The sequence below is a fragment of the Aphidius gifuensis genome, linkage group LG2, assembly GCF_014905175.1.
Source record: "Aphidius gifuensis isolate YNYX2018 linkage group LG2, ASM1490517v1, whole genome shotgun sequence".
NCBI classification, from domain to species: domain Eukaryota; kingdom Metazoa; phylum Arthropoda; class Insecta; order Hymenoptera; family Braconidae; genus Aphidius; species Aphidius gifuensis.
The window spans coordinates 24,500,745-24,518,254 of record NC_057789.1 but is presented as its reverse complement, the minus strand read 5'-3'; the positions used below and the strand labels follow the sequence as shown (position 1 = coordinate 24,518,254).

At 21.5% G+C, this 17,510-nt stretch overlaps 3 protein-coding genes across 4 annotated transcripts; 2 read left to right on the top strand and 1 right to left on the bottom strand.

The window, feature by feature from the left end:
- Positions 1-302: 302 nt before the first annotated feature.
- LOC122849690 (DAZ-associated protein 2-like) lies at positions 303-8,859 on the top strand. Of its 2 annotated transcripts, XM_044148462.1 has the most exons (6): positions 303-878; positions 2,155-2,190; positions 6,436-6,504; positions 6,653-6,753; positions 6,811-6,975; positions 7,052-8,859. In XM_044148462.1, exons 1-6 carry the CDS (start codon positions 863-865, stop codon positions 7,229-7,231), a joined length of 567 nt encoding a protein of 188 aa, XP_044004397.1. In that variant the 5' UTR covers positions 303-862; the 3' UTR covers positions 7,232-8,859. The 2 variants fall into 2 exon arrangements, with proteins under 2 accessions (XP_044004397.1, XP_044004399.1); XM_044148464.1 differs by lacking the exon at positions 2,155-2,190 and having other exon boundaries at positions 324-878.
- A 1,949-nt stretch (positions 8,860-10,808) lies between these two features.
- LOC122850643 (protein FAM136A-like) lies at positions 10,809-11,556 on the bottom strand. Its single transcript, XM_044149774.1, has 3 exons — positions 11,465-11,556; positions 11,082-11,222; positions 10,809-11,012 (listed from the first exon to the last, which is right to left on the bottom strand). The coding sequence occupies exons 1-3, from the start codon at positions 11,546-11,548 to the stop codon at positions 10,809-10,811; spliced, it is 429 nt and encodes a 142-aa protein (XP_044005709.1). The 5' UTR covers positions 11,549-11,556.
- Positions 11,557-16,468: 4,912 nt separating this feature from the next.
- LOC122849689 lies at positions 16,469-17,241 on the top strand. Its single transcript, XM_044148461.1, has 2 exons — positions 16,469-16,598; positions 16,786-17,241. Exons 1-2 carry the CDS (start codon positions 16,532-16,534, stop codon positions 17,175-17,177), a joined length of 459 nt encoding a protein of 152 aa, XP_044004396.1. The 5' UTR covers positions 16,469-16,531; the 3' UTR covers positions 17,178-17,241.
- Positions 17,242-17,510: the final 269 nt, after the last annotated feature.

Below are 17,510 nucleotides of genomic sequence, written 5' to 3'. Positions count from 1 at the left end.
GACGTAATCCAAATTAAATTAAAAAACCAAATCTTGATTATTTATTTAAAAATAAAAAGCAACCATTAATTTATCGATGAATTATTGACGATTTAAAAAATAGATAATTACAACAATTGATAATAATGAGAATTTTTTCGTTATCATTGAATGATATTTTAACCAATCCAGTATGGTTTATGAAAGAAATACTTTTAGCATTGGTTAAGAAAAAATCAATTTAAAGTAAAGTGAATATTTGATTGGTGGAAATGTTGAGCCAATGGTTGAAGATTTTGAGGTCGAAATATTTTTTATTTGCTGCGTAGAGAACGGGCACGCTCAATAACAAGGCGCTAGTTGTCTGTCAAAGCAGTAATACGTGATACAACCCAGGGAGTTTGTGACAGCCATTTACCCAAAATTAATTTAAATAATAAATTAATAAGAAAAAAAATAACAAATAATTATAAAAATATATTTTTCTTGTTAATTATTTATTTTTCATATTTAACCCAAAAGTGTTTTTTGTGCGTGTGATTTTTACTAAAAAAAAAAAATTGTGCGTGATTTTTTTTTAACGTCATTTGTTCTTTGTGTGAGCTCGTATTTTTATATATACATATATATCGAGTTACTCTTTTTAAATAAAAAAAAAAGGCGTGAAAATATTTAATTAAAAAAAAAAAATATAATATTATTAAAATACAATTAACGAAAAATTAATTTTTAATAGAGTAAAAAAAACAAAAAATAAATAAAAATATAACGAATTTACATTGAAAAAAAATTAATTTAAAAATAATAGAATCAAAATTAATTAATAAATATTTATATTCGTGAGAATTTTTAATTTCTAGAGAGAAAGAAAACTTAAGCAATAATGACCGACAAGAAAGGTAACTATAATGACGCGAATCGGGAAAGTAATTATTATGAAAAAATAAAAAATACAATGGCAAATATAAAAAAAGTAAAAAAATATTTAAGTAGAGTCAATTCAGTGCATTCAAAAGATAAATAAAAATAATATAAAATGGAGGAAGGAAGTAATTTTCGAGTCGTGCTACCATCACTTGTCACTTGGCGTACGATATTCGAAGGACTTGGGGTCAATTTTTTTATTTTTTAAATTTTTATTTATTATTAATTTCATTGTTTATTGCTTCAATTTAAAATAATAAAAATATATATAAAGATTAAATTAATTATTAATTATTTGTAATTATATATTTGATTATTTTTTATTTTTTTTTTTTAAATTGTTGTCGCTACCTCAGGTTTGAAAACATCCGAATTATCTGGCCCAGTGACAGATCAATACCGCCTTCCGTGTGGGAAATACAAAATGGCCTCTCGTAATATAAAGTTCTAATTATTTTTTTTTTTTTCTATTATAATTTTTAGAGTAAAAAATTATTTTTTTCTTATTTTATTTATAATTATTAATTCCCAAATTTGCAAGCGAATATTTTCTTTTTTAAATACTAATCGAAAAATTAAAAATCAATTAATTAATTCACTTATAATTATTAAAATTTAGGCTTTAATAAAATGTCGAAATAATAGTACAAAATATTATTTTTATCCTTGAAATAACTAATGATATAATATCCATTTTTTTCCAATTTTTATTATCAATTAAAAGAAGAATTCGCGGAGGCCATTTTTTTCGCACATAAATTTTTTTCTAGTACAATAAATTCATAGTAAAAAAAAATTTGCAATATATATTTTTGAAAAACTTGTCGAGGATAATAGTACATAAGTTAAATGCATGTTTTTAAAATTAAATTGAACAATAAATAAACAAAATTCAGGGTTTTTTTTTAGGCTTAAGATGTGTTACAAAAAAAAATGTCTAGTAATTATAAGAAGTTTGACAAATATGCCATTTAAAAAGGGCTAAAAAAATGTGGCATAAAAAAAAAAGAAAAATGGATTGTTGTAATATACTATTAACAATGTATAAAAAAAAAAAAAAAAAAAGAACAAAGAACAAAAAAGAAATGCTAAAATCCATAAAGTTAAAAAAATTATTCTACAAAACAAAGTTTATATATTTTTTTTTGTTTTTTTTTTTAAATTATTTATATAATAATAAAAGAGTAATATGAAGGAACAAAGGGGAGAATATAATCACACCTAAAGTTGCGGCTGTCGATATGTTTCCAGCGGACCATTACAAAGATGATGATTTGATCCAAGTCAGTAGGTGGAGCCTCGGAGATCGGCGATCGCGCAGTCCAATCCACGTATCTAACCTCACCTTCTTCTATATATTACCTTAACTCACTACGTGTTTAAATAATTAAAAAATATATACATATAAACATATATATATTTATATATTACATAAAACATATATATGATTTTTTAAATATATATAATAATATAGTTTTAATAAAAAAAAAAAAACAAAGCCAATCGAAATCTTAAATCGAAAAAGAAAAAAATTTCTAAAATTAATATATTAATTAAATTTTAATCACTCAAAAGGATATTAAATTAATTTAATTAAATATAAATGATTTATTTAATTTAAAAATTTGAATTTATTTTTGTTTTTTTTCCATGGATATCAGTGAAAATTCAAATCGAAATTTTTTTTCGATTTTATAGATTTCGATTGGTCTATGTCCACATCAATATTAACGTAATATATTGATATGGGTGTAACGATATTTCGTACTGAAAACGTGGTATTGGCTGATTGCTTAATTTGTTCAATTTATATATTTTTTTTAATTACTTAATTATTATTTTTTTTTTTTTTAATAAAAATTATATATATATTACTATTTTATTAATGGAATAATAATTATAACGTTTTTCAATTTATTTTTAATTTTTCAAAATTAATTTTATAAATTATTCAATTTTTGGTGGAATAAATTTTTTGGTATTTTTAGTATTTTTGTTTATTGTAAATGGAATTTGAAATTATTGAAAAACGGTATGATTTTAACGGGATTGACACGAATGCTGTATTTAAGCTCAGCGTATCTAAAATATTTCTACTCGATAGTAAATCGGTAGCTCACTTTTAACAATAGTGCATGCTGCTTTAAAAAATTAGCCACAAGTTTTAATAAAATAAATAGAACAATTTAAATTAAATTCATTTTTTCTTTTGTTGATTTTGAAGAGGTAAATTCAATTCAAAAATTTTTTATATTTTGGAGTAATTATGAAACTCGTGGCTATATAATTTGCATGATTGAATTTTTATTTAATTATAAAAATAAATTTATGATAAAATCGTCAATTTTTAATTGACAAAATTATATATTTAAACTTTTTGTTAATTTTGTAATTTATTTAATAATTTCTATTATTATTTTCATATAAAATTTGAAACAATTTGAATATTTAAATTTTTTAAAAATAATATTCTTAATTGATTCTTATTAAAAATGAAAGTAGTTAATGAGTCGCTTTTTTATGAACAAAATGAAAACGTAATATCATGTATATTGTTGAAATTAAATTTACAAAAAATTGTTTATTATTTTAGTTTTTTAAATAAAATTATATAAAAGTTTAAAAAAAAAATATTTAATGAAATTACGTTAGCTTGAATTAGTTTATTTTTTTTTTTACTTTTTTTTTTATGAAATTGTGTAGCTTCATATTGTTTTATAAGCGACTTTATTATTTTTTTAATAATAATTTTTTATTTGCATGTTTTGAATGTATTTTAAATATATTTTTGTCTTGATAATAATTAAAAATTACATTTATTCATAATTTATAAATAAAATAATTTTGTCCAATTTACATTATGAATATTTGATAATTTTTAAAAATTATTGCATGATTTTTTAAATGTATTTTTTATTATTATTTAAATTAATATTTTATAAAAAATTATTAATCTTTTCTTCAAGTCAAATTAATTCATTAAATAAATGACGAAAAAAGAAAAGATTATAAATTAATTAATTGTTGCATGTTTAATTTTTAAAAATTATTTATTTTACAAAAAAATAAACAAGAGAAATTTTTATATTTCTATGAATCTCTTTAATTTTTTTTCATAGAAAATATTTCTATTAGCTTTGATAGAATTTTTAAAAAAATTTATATTAATTCTTGAATTATAAAAATTTCTCTTTCATCATGTAGAGCATATTTGCATGTATGCAAATAACGACATTATAAAACATGTATACTGTTAATAGTGAGCTTAATTCAACTAGCGTTTAAAAAAAAAATAATAATAATTCAAAACGCAATTAATAAACTCCAGGTTGTTTTAAAAAAATCGCGTGGTAGAATTTTTTGACTATTTATTTCAAGAAAATTAAAAAAACAAATTGATAAAAATATTTAAAATATAAAAAACTTGAAAATAGTAGGAAAAAAAAATCTACCTAAATGAAATTTTAAAATGTTTTCGATTTAAAAAATAAAAATAAACGGGTAATTTCTTTGCTATCTTATTCTCTTAATTTTTTCAATTTAAATCAATTTTTTTTTTCTAAATTATTCGTAAAAAATCAATCACAAATTTAAATCAATTTGTAAAAAACTCGAATTGCAATTTCGAGAATACCGCGATAAATTTAACGTGAAAAAAAAAAATTATATATGTATATTGGTATATATATATATGAGGTATTAGATGAAAAAAAAAAAAAATATGTAAAACATTTAAAGAAACAAATAAGGAAGAGAAAAATTGAAAGCAGTAATTTTTTTAAAATTGTCCACTGGTATATAGCATTAATATTATAATCAATTGTTATTGGATTCAATGATTGTTTGCACCGTGGCACTGACACATAAATTTATCCTCTGACTGTCGCATCAAATTATTTTCTTAACCAAATTAACAAAAAGAAAATATATTCTTTAAAGAAAAAACAAATAAATGTTTGTATTAAAAATAATATTTCAAAATTTAACAACAATATAATATTTAAAAAATTTTTTTTGCAATTTGATATGTTAATTATTTGGAACGACACTCAATTATCATGGACAATTTGGTGTGGGCTGACGTCTATGTTAGAGTAAAAAAAAAAATGTCTATCCACTGCTGTTCAACTTGGCAACAAAATAAATTAAATTTCACTTTTATTAATAAAAAAATTAATTATATACAAATAATATAAATTAAATAGAAATAAACTGAGATGAATTCTCGTTAAATTTCGTTGCTAATGTTGAACCTGTTAATTAGACTTACTACTTACTAAAAAAAAAAAATATATATAAATATAAAATTGGGCGTTTTGCATTGATTAATGTAAAAAAAAAATCAATATTAAAATCAAAATAAAAATCATGCCAAGTTGATTCGATTATAGATAAAATTTTTAAACTAATAGAAATATTTTTTTCTAAATTGTTTTAAAATAATTCAAATCGCCCAATTTAATTATTATTATACTATATGCAATTTATATATGAAAAAAAACAAAAAAAAAAAATATATATATATATTAAAATTTTTTAAAATAATGTTTGAACCTTTATTTATTGGATATTTTGCAGAAATTTGTGGTTTGCTGAATCTTGTCACGAAACTTTTTTGAATGTGTGGAAACTTGATATATATATATTATACTTAATTAAAAAAAAAAAGATATATATAATCATCGTTACCACTCGTATACTCATTGTATAAATTACACATTATTTTTTTTTATCGTTCGATTAAAACACAACATAAACTAGACAAAAACTTGTTTCAAAAAACAATGCATTGTTCTATATTTAAATTAATTTTTAAAAATAAAATCAAACAATTAATTCGGGTTATTTTTTCAATGAAAAAAATATATTTTCATTTTTTTAATTCGTAGTAATATTAATTGATATTCATTAGAAATTCGAAATAGTTTACTTGTGGAAATTTCGAACGATGAAATAAAAGAACAACGTAATGTTCTTTTGGTAACAACTAATTTTTTTAATTTTATTTTTATATAATTACATTTTTTTTTTTTACTTTTTTTTTCCCCACAATCATTTAGTGACTAACATTGTTTGAGCTTTAATTAGTTATTTCTTGATAAAAACGGTGTATGTCATGTGTAAGATATACTTTTGGGTGTGGGATTATTATATTCGTTTATTTTTCATCAACAAAATAATTTATCCATAATTATTTTACCAATAAAACTTGCTCAATAAATTATTCAACAATTTTCAAATTAAAAAAAATACTAAAAATTGAATAAATAAATTATTTTGTTTATGAAAAAAAATCGATTATATGATAATACGAATTTGGATGTCATTAGAAATAAATTTTCATTTAAAAAAAAAAATTTCTAATGACAAAAAAAAACGTTTTATTGGTTTTTGGGCTGTGGTACTGTGTACCTTTGGCTTAGATTTTTTAAAAAAAAGGGAATATTAAAAAAAAAAGTTATTGAAAAAAAAGACTAATAAATTTATTTAAATTGATAAAATTATTTCAATATTTATGGAATTGTGTTGCAGCATATTCCGTGGCTCCTCATCCACCAACAGGATTTGTGCCAGCCCAAGCACAACCAGCAACTTATGGAGGTATTTTTAAAAATAAAAAAAAAAAATTCAACAAACAAAAATAATTATAAATAATATATACTCTTCTATTATGAAATAAATTAGGTATATATTTGTAAAATAATTGTCAAGTATAAAATGTATAATTAAATGTATTTAATTTTTTTAGTTGCTGGAGCAAGTCCATATGGAGTATTTCCAAATCAACCGCAATTATATGCAACACAAGGACCACCACCTCCAACATATGATCAAATGACTCATCCAATGGTAATAATATTAATAAAATTAATTTATAAATTTATTAATTATTGATTTTTTAAAAAGATGTATCAGCCAATGTATGGTCAAGGATATCCAGGTGGTTATTTAACTGGTTATCCAACAGCTTATGGACCACTTCAATATTATCCGCCATTAGCAGCAGCTGCAGCTTATTATCCTGCTGCTGCAATGCAACCACAACCAGTAAGACCAACAATGCTGGTACCAGTAAGTATTAAATATATATTTTTTAGTTTTGTTTATTTTATTTTGTAATTAAACTGCAATGTTTGATTTTATTTAGAATGGTTTTGAGGGTGGAAGATTTGATGGAATATCACAGCAGGTATTACCACCACCACCACCAGGTGTTGCTGCAAATGCAGCACAATTAGCAGCTATGGCAGGACACAGTGTTGCATTGTCACAGAAAAAAGGCTCATTCCTTGGTGGTGCAACGGAGGGTGGCTATACATTTTGGTAAAAGCACAGTTGTAATTTCATCACAACAATGATGACAATTGATGATAAATCAAGTAAAAAAAAAAAACAAAAAAAAATATATAATAATAATTTAAAAAATGAAGAAAAAATAAGAAAATTTAAAAAAAAAAAAAAATACAAAAACGTACATACTATAATGGAACATTTCGAACTGGGGATTAATTCAAAGAAAAAAAAATTAATAATAGCAGCTCGTTTTTTTTATTATGATGATCCCTGTTGGCGAATCTCGATTCAATAATTTTTATTATTTAAATTTAGTAATTATAATTTAATTTTTTTCGATTGTTCTTTTTTTTATTAAATTTAAATATGTAGTCATGTTTTCGAAAATTATTTATTGTAAAAAAATAATTATTTTCAACGAATATTGATGATACATCGAATAATAATAATTGCATTTTAATATTTATTATTATTTTTTAATTAATAAAAGTTTTATTGATTGAAACTTATTGATTTTTATTATCGAAATTTGAAAAAAGAAAAATATTATTTATTCAAAGAAATTTTTTATTTATTAGTTTATATTATTTGTTGATTGGTAAGCGAACCGTTCAGTATTATTGTGGAACGATGATGATGGGATGAACACAGACAATCGAAGAAATTTTAAAAGCAATGAAAATAATAATAATTATAATAAATAATTAATGATAATTAAAATAGTTGTTGAATCATTTGCGTGCAGGGATCGATATTAAAATTTTGAAGTGTCGATTTCATTGTTGTCCATTGTTATCAATGGTCAAGTGATAAGGAAAAAATAGAAATTGAAATTGAATTAATTGTGAATCGCAAAATTGTAAATTACAAAATAAAAATTAAATAAAAAAATACAGGGCTGTTCGCAATAGTTTTTTTTTTTTTTTTGATGATTTAGCCCCGTCTAAATCAGAACCATTGTGTATGAGTGTGAGAAAAAAAAAATTGAAGCGTAAAAAATGAATGATTTAGAAAAAAAAAAAATAGAAAATAAAAAAAAAAATATATAAAAAATAAAATGAAGAAAAAAAATATTAAAAAAATATGCTTTATGCATGAAAAAATTCCAGCAGTTTAAAAAAAATTAAAAATTAATTAAAATAAATAATTGAAGAAAAAAAAAAACGTCAAAAAGATAGATGATTATTAAAATTAAAAAAAAAAAAAATTTGAGAAATTTAGAGCGACGTCAAAAAATGAAAAAGAAATTATAGGAACGGGAGGGAAAAAAAAATTAAATCTATAACAATCCAAAGATGGAAGCAAAAAAATAGAAAAAAAAAGTATTTTCAACGTGAATAAAAAAATGAAGGGTAATTAAAAGAAAAAAATTTTGCTTCTGTGCCAAAAATAAATTGAAAAATTGATGAAATAAAAACTTTCCCGCCTGTTTCATTGCTCGGCTGTAAACATTTTTTTTAATTTTCGCGTTTAGCTTTTTTTTTTTTTCATTTGATTGATAAGAAATGGAAAAAAAAAATATATATATTGAAGAAAAAAAATTGATAAATCGTGGCGAATGTGTAACGAATTTCTTATGGATGAATTTTTTCAATTTCTCGACGGTCATTAGCTAGGAATCTTTAAATAATGTTTACTCAAATTTTTTTAAAATAACGCGAAAATAAATGATAAATATAAATTTTCTTCGATGATAAATTTAAACTCAAAATTTTGAAGGTTGTAAAAGTACAAATATGACGAAAAATTATCCGAGAAATTTCATCTTTATTTTAAGAGATTAATAAAAATTTTAAAAATTGTGATTATCAAAATACTTTCATTCGTTTACAATAATAAAATAAAAAAACAATTTTTTTTTAATAGTAATAATACAATGTTTCGATAATCATGATTCGAAATTTAAAAATAATATCGAAAAAAAATTATTTAAAAATTGAATCAATCGAATCTATCGAAATATATTAAAAACAATAGAAAAAAAAAAAACAAAAATATTTCTTTTTTTTATTCCAATGTTGATTATGTTTCTTTTAATTTTTTATGGAATTTTTTTTGTTTAATAATCTTCACTCAAACGTGACGAAAGAGTGTTTCTATTGACATACAAACTTAATTTTATGCAAATAAAATTTTCTAAATAAAAATAACAAAATAAAAAAAAAAAAAAATCTAGTCGAAACATTTAAATTCACTATATTTTAATGATACATTCTTACAATCCATCCATAACATCTTTTTTCTAATTAATAAAAAAATTTTTATACGTAAAATTGAATCGAAAAAACAAAAAAAAAAAACATTTTGTATATGAAAATTTACTAGTTACTTTTTAGAGTCACGTTTGAGAGTTTATGGATTATTTTTTTTCCATCCATTTTGTGCATTTTATTTTTTACAAACATAAAGCTTCGATAAAATTCAAAAATATTTTACTAATATTTATATTAAATTATCATTTAGCTGGTATTATTATTTATTAGTTGATAATAATAATAAACGAAGAATAAATAAAATAATAAATAATTCCTTTTCTTGTAATTTGATTAAAAACAGTTATTCAATTTGATATGAGATCAAATTAACGATATATAAAAAATGAATAAATATACAAATTTTGTATAAAATCAAACCGATAATTTCGAGATATAAAAAAAAAATAAAAATAATAAATTAATACAAATAATTGAGTAAAATAATGAGTAATATTTTTTTTTTAATGTGCAATAAAAAAATGAGAATTTAAATGATGAAAAGAGAAAAAAAAATTGTTATGTGAGATTGTAATTTTTTTTTTTTTGAAAAGGATACAATAAAATAATGAGAAATGTAAAGATATAGAAATGATCAGTTAAATAAAAAAACACCATGCGATTTATTTTTTGTCTACTTGTATTTTTTTCTTATTTACAAAACTGGATTTTCATATTAAAATAACAACGTTTTTTGATAACTATACTAATTGAGAAGTTTATAATAATTAAAAATCAAGTTCAAGGTTTCGATAAATAGCCAAGAAATTTCTATAGAAATTGGTTTTGTTAGTCGTTTCTTTTCGATAACCCAGATCGATAAACATTTGGAATAGTTTTATTTTTGTTTATTTTTAAATCGTTATCATTTTTGGATGGCAAGCAAACAGACAAAATAATTTCATTTGTTAATCATTGAAATTTCTCATTGATTTTCCTACTTTAGCCATATTTTACTTGAATAATATTTCTTCAATGATAACAAGTACAAAGTTCAAATGCTGTTGTTTTGTAAGTGATCAAAAATTAAATGCTTATACATATTTATACGTTCCAGCATTTAATATACAACAAATTTCAAGATGTCAACTTGATCAGTCGATTTATCGAATCGAATTTAAGGCGGGTAATTTATTTAAATAAATAAAATAATAATTTTAATTTTCAATTAAAAATTAACACTTTTAATAAGCCAAAGATCTTACAAAATTAATAACATAAAATTGAAAAATGCAATGAAGTTTTTTTTAAATCTTTATCTAGTTTGAGACTTTGTTGTTGTTTTTTTTATTTCAATTATCATCAAAAAGCAAGTCTAAAAATTAAAATTAATTTTTAATATATTAATCAACAATTATTTTAATTAAATTTATCACTTTGAAGTGCTATATTCATTGCTGATTGAAAAGCTGGAAGTAGACCAACACCAATTGTACCAACACATTTTATTGCACATTTTTCAGAATCTTCACCCAAATTGTTGACCTCATCTTGTGATGGATTTGGACCCATTTTATCACGAATTGAATCTTCACATTCCATGACACATCTTTGCAAACGATTCTGAAAATTTTTATTATTAAATTATTATGTTTTTTAATATGTATTATTATTGTAAAATATAATAAATACCTGAGCACGTTCAAATTCATTTAGAATATATTGTTGAGCTCTGTTTAATGGACCACTACAATTTTCAACACAACTTTGTACTTCTTGTGAATTGTATGATTTATTATCACAACATTTTGCTTTACATCTATGCCAATCATCCTGTATTCAAAATAATTTAATTACATTAATGATGAAAGTTAAAAACATGTTGCATTATTGTTCATCAGTCAAGTTGTATTATTTAATATTTATAATTACAAACATATTGTTCAATAAGAAAACAATTGTTTTTAAAAATAAACAATATTAGATATTGTTAAGAAAAAAACACAATATTAAATAATAATATTGTTGCAAATATCAACAACATAACCTCTGAGAATCACGTTGTTACAACTTACTTCAATTTTTGTTAAAGATTCATCCACGTCTTTAACAAATTTTACAATTGCATCTTCAACACGTTTTCCTTGTTCTTCAACCATTTTTACAAAATATTATAGGAATACTTTTATCTTACAAAAAAATAAATTAATTGGATAATAATTTCTGGAGTAGGTAGTAACAATGTGTAATAATTTTTTTTCTCCTGTAGTCCTGTTTAACGCAAGCTCCTCTTCTGCTTTACAAGCTCCGATAGTAAATATACTTCTGTCTTCTCAACGTCTGTTGGGTACTTGTCGATTGAGATGATGCGGTGATACAATATAACAATATTCGAAAACTTGAAAAATAAAACAAAAATTAATCATCATTTCTATTTTTGTAAGCTGATAACAAATAAATGAAAAAAAAAAATTAATATATATTGAAATAATTGATGTTTGCAAAAAAATATATTCAACTTTATTTTAGTTTTTTTCTTTTTTATTTTTGATTAAATTTATCGTGACTAATCTATTGACAAATTAACAACCGTGTCTGCTATAAAACTGCATTTTATTTTCTACAAACATAAAACTTCGATAAAATTCAAAAATATTTTACTAATATTTATATTAAATTATCATTTAGCTGGTATTATTATTTATTAGTTGATAATAATAATAAACGAAGAATAAATAAAATAATAAATAATTCCTTTTCTTGTAATTTGATTAAAAACAGTTATTCAATTTGATATGAGATCAAATTAACGATATATAAAAAATAAATAAATATACAAATTTTGTATAAAATCAAACCGATAATTTCGAGATATAAAAAAAATAAAAATAATAAATTAATACAAATAATTGAGTAAAATAATGAGTAATATTTTTTTTTTAATGTGCAATAAAAAGATGAGAATTTAAATGATGAAAAGGAAAAAAAAAATTGTTATGTGAGATTGTAATTTTTTTTTTTGAAAAGGATACAATAAAACAATGAAAAATGTAAAGATAGAAATGATCAGTTAAATAAAAAAACACCATGCGATTTATTTTTTGTCTATTTGTATTTTTTTCTTATATAAAAAGGTGGATTTTCATATTAAAATAACAACGTTTTTTAAAAACTACTAATTGAGAAGTTTATAATAATTAAAATTCAAGTTCAAGGTTTCGATAAATAACCAAGAAATTTCTATAGAAATTGGTTTCGTTAGTCGTTTCTTTTTGATGACCCAGGTTGATAAATATTTGAAATAGTTTTTTTTTTTTTTTTGTTTATTTTTGAATCGTTATCAGTTTTGAATGATGAGCAAACAGTCAAAATAATTTCGTCATCTTTCAGCTATCATTTCTATCATCGAAATTCATTATACTCAGGTTGTTTCCATCAATATAACACTCAACATTATTTTCAAAGAATATTTTAAATACAAGTTGACAACCAATTATTACGTTTCATTGTGAAAAATTTCGATTATAAAATTTTTATGTTGTACATTTATTTAAATCGTAAAAAGCAATTATTTTTAAATTATTGGCAACATTAAAGAGCATATAAAAACAGTATGAATATTTTATTTTTTTTAACATGTTGCTTGCTCTTGTTCATTCAATTTCATTGGACAACATGTGGTAAGTAATAAACTGTATTATAAACAGAATAATTTAATGAAAAAATTAAAAAATTTAGTTTAAAAAAAATCATGTTTAAACTGATAGAAAATTAGCATTTAACATGTGAATTACTTTTAATTTCGAGCAACGATTTAGGCATTTATTTCTAATTAATTTTTTCTATCAATCTCGTATTGCAAATATTCAAGGAGAGCACTTTGATGAATTGGATAATGTAACATCAACAACAGTACAACTTGGAATATCAGATGACAAAATTGAACAATGTATTTTTGAACTATGGGATGCTTCATTTGATCCACAACGTTTTGTTGATTCTTTTTTATTATACGATAAATCGAAATCATTTATTCGAAATGATTGGTTGAAATTTACTGGCTACAAAGACAATAGCTGTTCTTTTATTATAATTCCTGAACTTTTGAATAATACTGAAACTAAAAATAATTTATTAAGTTATAAATGGGCTATCACAGAAATTTATTGTACTCCTACATTTTTTCAAAAAATTTTTGGAAGTTGTCAAAAAAATAAAGATATCATTTCGAATACAACACGCAATCCATCCTACAAATAAAAATTTAAAAATTTTAATAATTATTTTAACTTATTATCGCCGATAAATAAAATTATCATGTATATAAAAAATTGGAAAAAAAAATTGATGTGTTTGATGAATTAAAAATATAAAGAAATAATATTTATGCGTGATTGTAATTTTTTTTTCTCTGAAGGATACAGTTTAATAAAAAAACACCATGCAATTTATTTTGTCTATTTATTTTTTATTGTTATACAAAGTTGGATTTTTACCCAACAAGTTGGAATTTATCCTATTTATATTCTAAATAATAAATTTTAATAGATTAAATTAATTTTATTTTACTTTCAGTTAGAATGTTATATGTTTTTTTTCATGATTACATTTTATTTTCAAAATATTATTCCTTTTCTTTTAACATGTAAATTAAAAATTATTATCGTCGTTTTTAATTTGTAATATTTTTTTTTTTTGTTATTCGTTTTTTTTCTTAATGACCCAAATTGATAAATATTTAAGAAAATATTTATTTGATTAGTTTTAAATCGTCATCAGTTTTGGATGGAGATATGATTGTTTTGGTCATTAAATTGATCGGTTTTCTATGAATTTGATAATTATCATTTCTATTATTAAAATCGTTTAGACTTGTATATTAAACAGGTTGCTTCCATCGATCGAACACAACATTATTGTTGAAAAATATTTTAAATACAAGTTGACAACAAGTTATTACGATTCATTGTGAAAAATTTCGATTATAAAATTTTTATGTTGTAGTTATTTGAATCGTATAATTAATATTATTTAAAAAGCAATTATTTTTAAATTATTGGCGACATTAGAGAGCACATAAAAACAGTATGAATATTTTATTTTTTTCAACATGTTGCTTGTTCTTGTTCATTCAATTTCATTGGACAACATGTGGTAAGTAATAAACAGAATAATTTAATGAAAAAATTAAAAAATTTAGTTTAAAAAAAATCATGTTTAAACTGATAGAAAATTAGCATTTAACATGTGAATTACTTTTAATTTCGAGTAACGATTTTGGCATTTATTTCTAATTAATTTTTTCTATCAATTTCGTATTGCAGATGTTGAAGAAGAGCAACCTGATGAATTGGATAATGTAACATCAATAAAAGTCCAACTTGAAAAATCAGATAAAAAAATAAAAATATGTATTTTTGAAATATGGAATGGTTCAGTTCGTTTAGAATCTCTTGTATTATACAATGAATATGAATCATTCATTAGAAATGACTGGTTAAAATTCATTGGCCACAAAGACAATAGTTGTTCTTTCATAATAATTCCTGAACTTTTAGAAAATACTTATTATAACAATAATTTATATAGAAAATGGTCTTACACAGAAATGTATTGTGTCCCAACATATTTTCAAATGATTTTTAGAAGTTGTGAAAAACATGAAGATATCACTTCGTACACAATACGTCATCCATCATACTAATAGAAAATTGAAAAATCATTTTAATAATTATTTTAATATATCATCACCGATATAAATAAAATTATCAAGTATAAAAAATTTTTTAAAAAAATTGTCATTGTGCAATGATTGATGAATTAAAAATAAAAAAAAAAAAATCATATATAACGAAAATTAAAATTTTCAATACTCCGGTGGGTTATGTGCAATTATTAGTGAGTGTAATTTTTTTTTTTTCAAATAAAATGTCATATTGTTTAGTCACAACGCTACGAAATTTTATCTGCACAAAACATGATTTTGTTGGGTTCCAATGTAAATCGGGAAAAAAACAGCCACATCAAATTTTTCTATTAGAATTCTAATAACTCCGTGAGTTTTAAAGATATCGTTTTCAAAATAGCGGCGATTTAAAGATCAAAATAAGAGGAAACTTTTAATTAGTCGGTACAAATCGATCACGCTTCCAGATAAAAAGTTATTTAATATTTGAAAAAAAAAAGAAAAAAAGATTTTTAACATTTTTGGCTCTGGCAACTTTAATAATTATTTGAGAAAAAAACGAAAATATACAAATTGAAGAAATTGAAAATACGCTTCTTTTGGTTCTCACACGAAGTGTCTCTGACAATTACTTAAGAATTGAAAGCGTTTTTTAATTTTCGGTAGACAAATCCAATATGTAGGTGACGCGAAGCGTCCCACCTACGTAAAAATAAATTATAAATGAAATTTGTATATTACCTATTAAAAATAGTTCAAACAAAAATTAGACAATGATAAAAAATAAATTGATTTTTTATTAAAATAAACTCAATAGTAAAATTTATCAAGGCCTTAATTTTTTTTTTTTTTTATGTTTAAACCTATTAATTGATTTTTATTGTTGGTCCTCAGTTGATCTTTTTCTTTTTCGAAATAAATTTTAATAAATTAAAGAAATTCCATTTTACTTTCACTGTCAATTATATTTTATTTTGCTCGTATGAATTTTTCATGATTAAATTTAATTTTGTAGATATAATTCATTTTTTTTTTTTTCAAATAAAACGAATAATTATTTTTATGTTACTTTTTATTTATTTGATATTCGTCTGTCTTTAGTGACGCAAGTCGATAAATATTAAAAATAATATTTCGAAAAATAACATATGTGTAAATTATTTAATTTTTAAGACTTTTGTATGTCATCGTTTTTCTACGAAATTTTTATTTATCATTTTTATTATTAATATCATTTAAATATGTCGATTAAACAGGTTGCCGTCAACAATATAACACGACATTATTTTTAAAAAAAATTTTAAATAAAAGTTGACATCCAGTTGAGACGTTTAATTGTAAAAAAAATTTATTTATAATATTGTTTATATTGTACATTTATTTTAAATACATTGTATAATTTTTTTAAAAGTACGAATTGAATTATTATCGACATTAGAGAGCACATAAAAATAATATGAATATTACATTTTTTTTAACATGTTGCTTTTTGTTGTGCATTGAATTTCATTGGACAACATGTGGTAAGAAATAATTTGTATTATAAACAGAATAATTTAATGTAAAAATAAAAATTTAGCTTAAAAAAAAATCTTGTTTAAACTTATGGAAAATTAACAATCAACATGTGAATTATTTTTAATTTCGATTAACAATTTTGGTATTTATTTTTTTTAATAATTAATATTTCTAATTGATCCCATGTTGCAGATATTCAAGAAGAGCAATTTGATGAATTAGATAATGTAACATCAATTAAAGTACAACTTGGAATATCAGATAAAAAAATAATACAATGTATTTTCGAAACATGGAATCATAAAGATGATACACAATCTCCGTTTGAATCTTTTGAATTATACGATGAGAATAAATCATTTATTCGAAATGATTGGTTGAAATTCATTGGCCACAAAGACAATAGCTGTTCTTTTATTATAATTCCTGAACTTTTAAAAAACATTTATCATAAGGACAGTTTAGGTGGAAGATGGGCTATCAAAGAAATGTATTGTATCCCAACATCCTTTCAAACATTTTTTGGAACTTGTAAAAAACATGAATATGTCACTTCCTATACAATACGTCATCCATCATACTAATAGAAAATTAAAAAACCATTTCACTAATTATTTTAACATATCATCGCTGTTATAAATAAAATTACCAAATGTTATGTATTGATAAATTAAAAATAATTCATAAATAAAATATTTATATTATTCACTAAAAAAATTTAAAAACAAAGTTGTTGATAAGATTATAGACAATGACAAATCATCGATTTGATTTTTCATGCGAAGAAATACAATAATAAAATTCTTCAAGGCTTTCATTTGTTTTTTTTTTTCCTCCTAGAAATTTGTTAATTACTAAAAAAGTTAATTTTTATTGTTCCCACTTAGTTAACCCTTTTTATTCTAAAAAAATTTTAA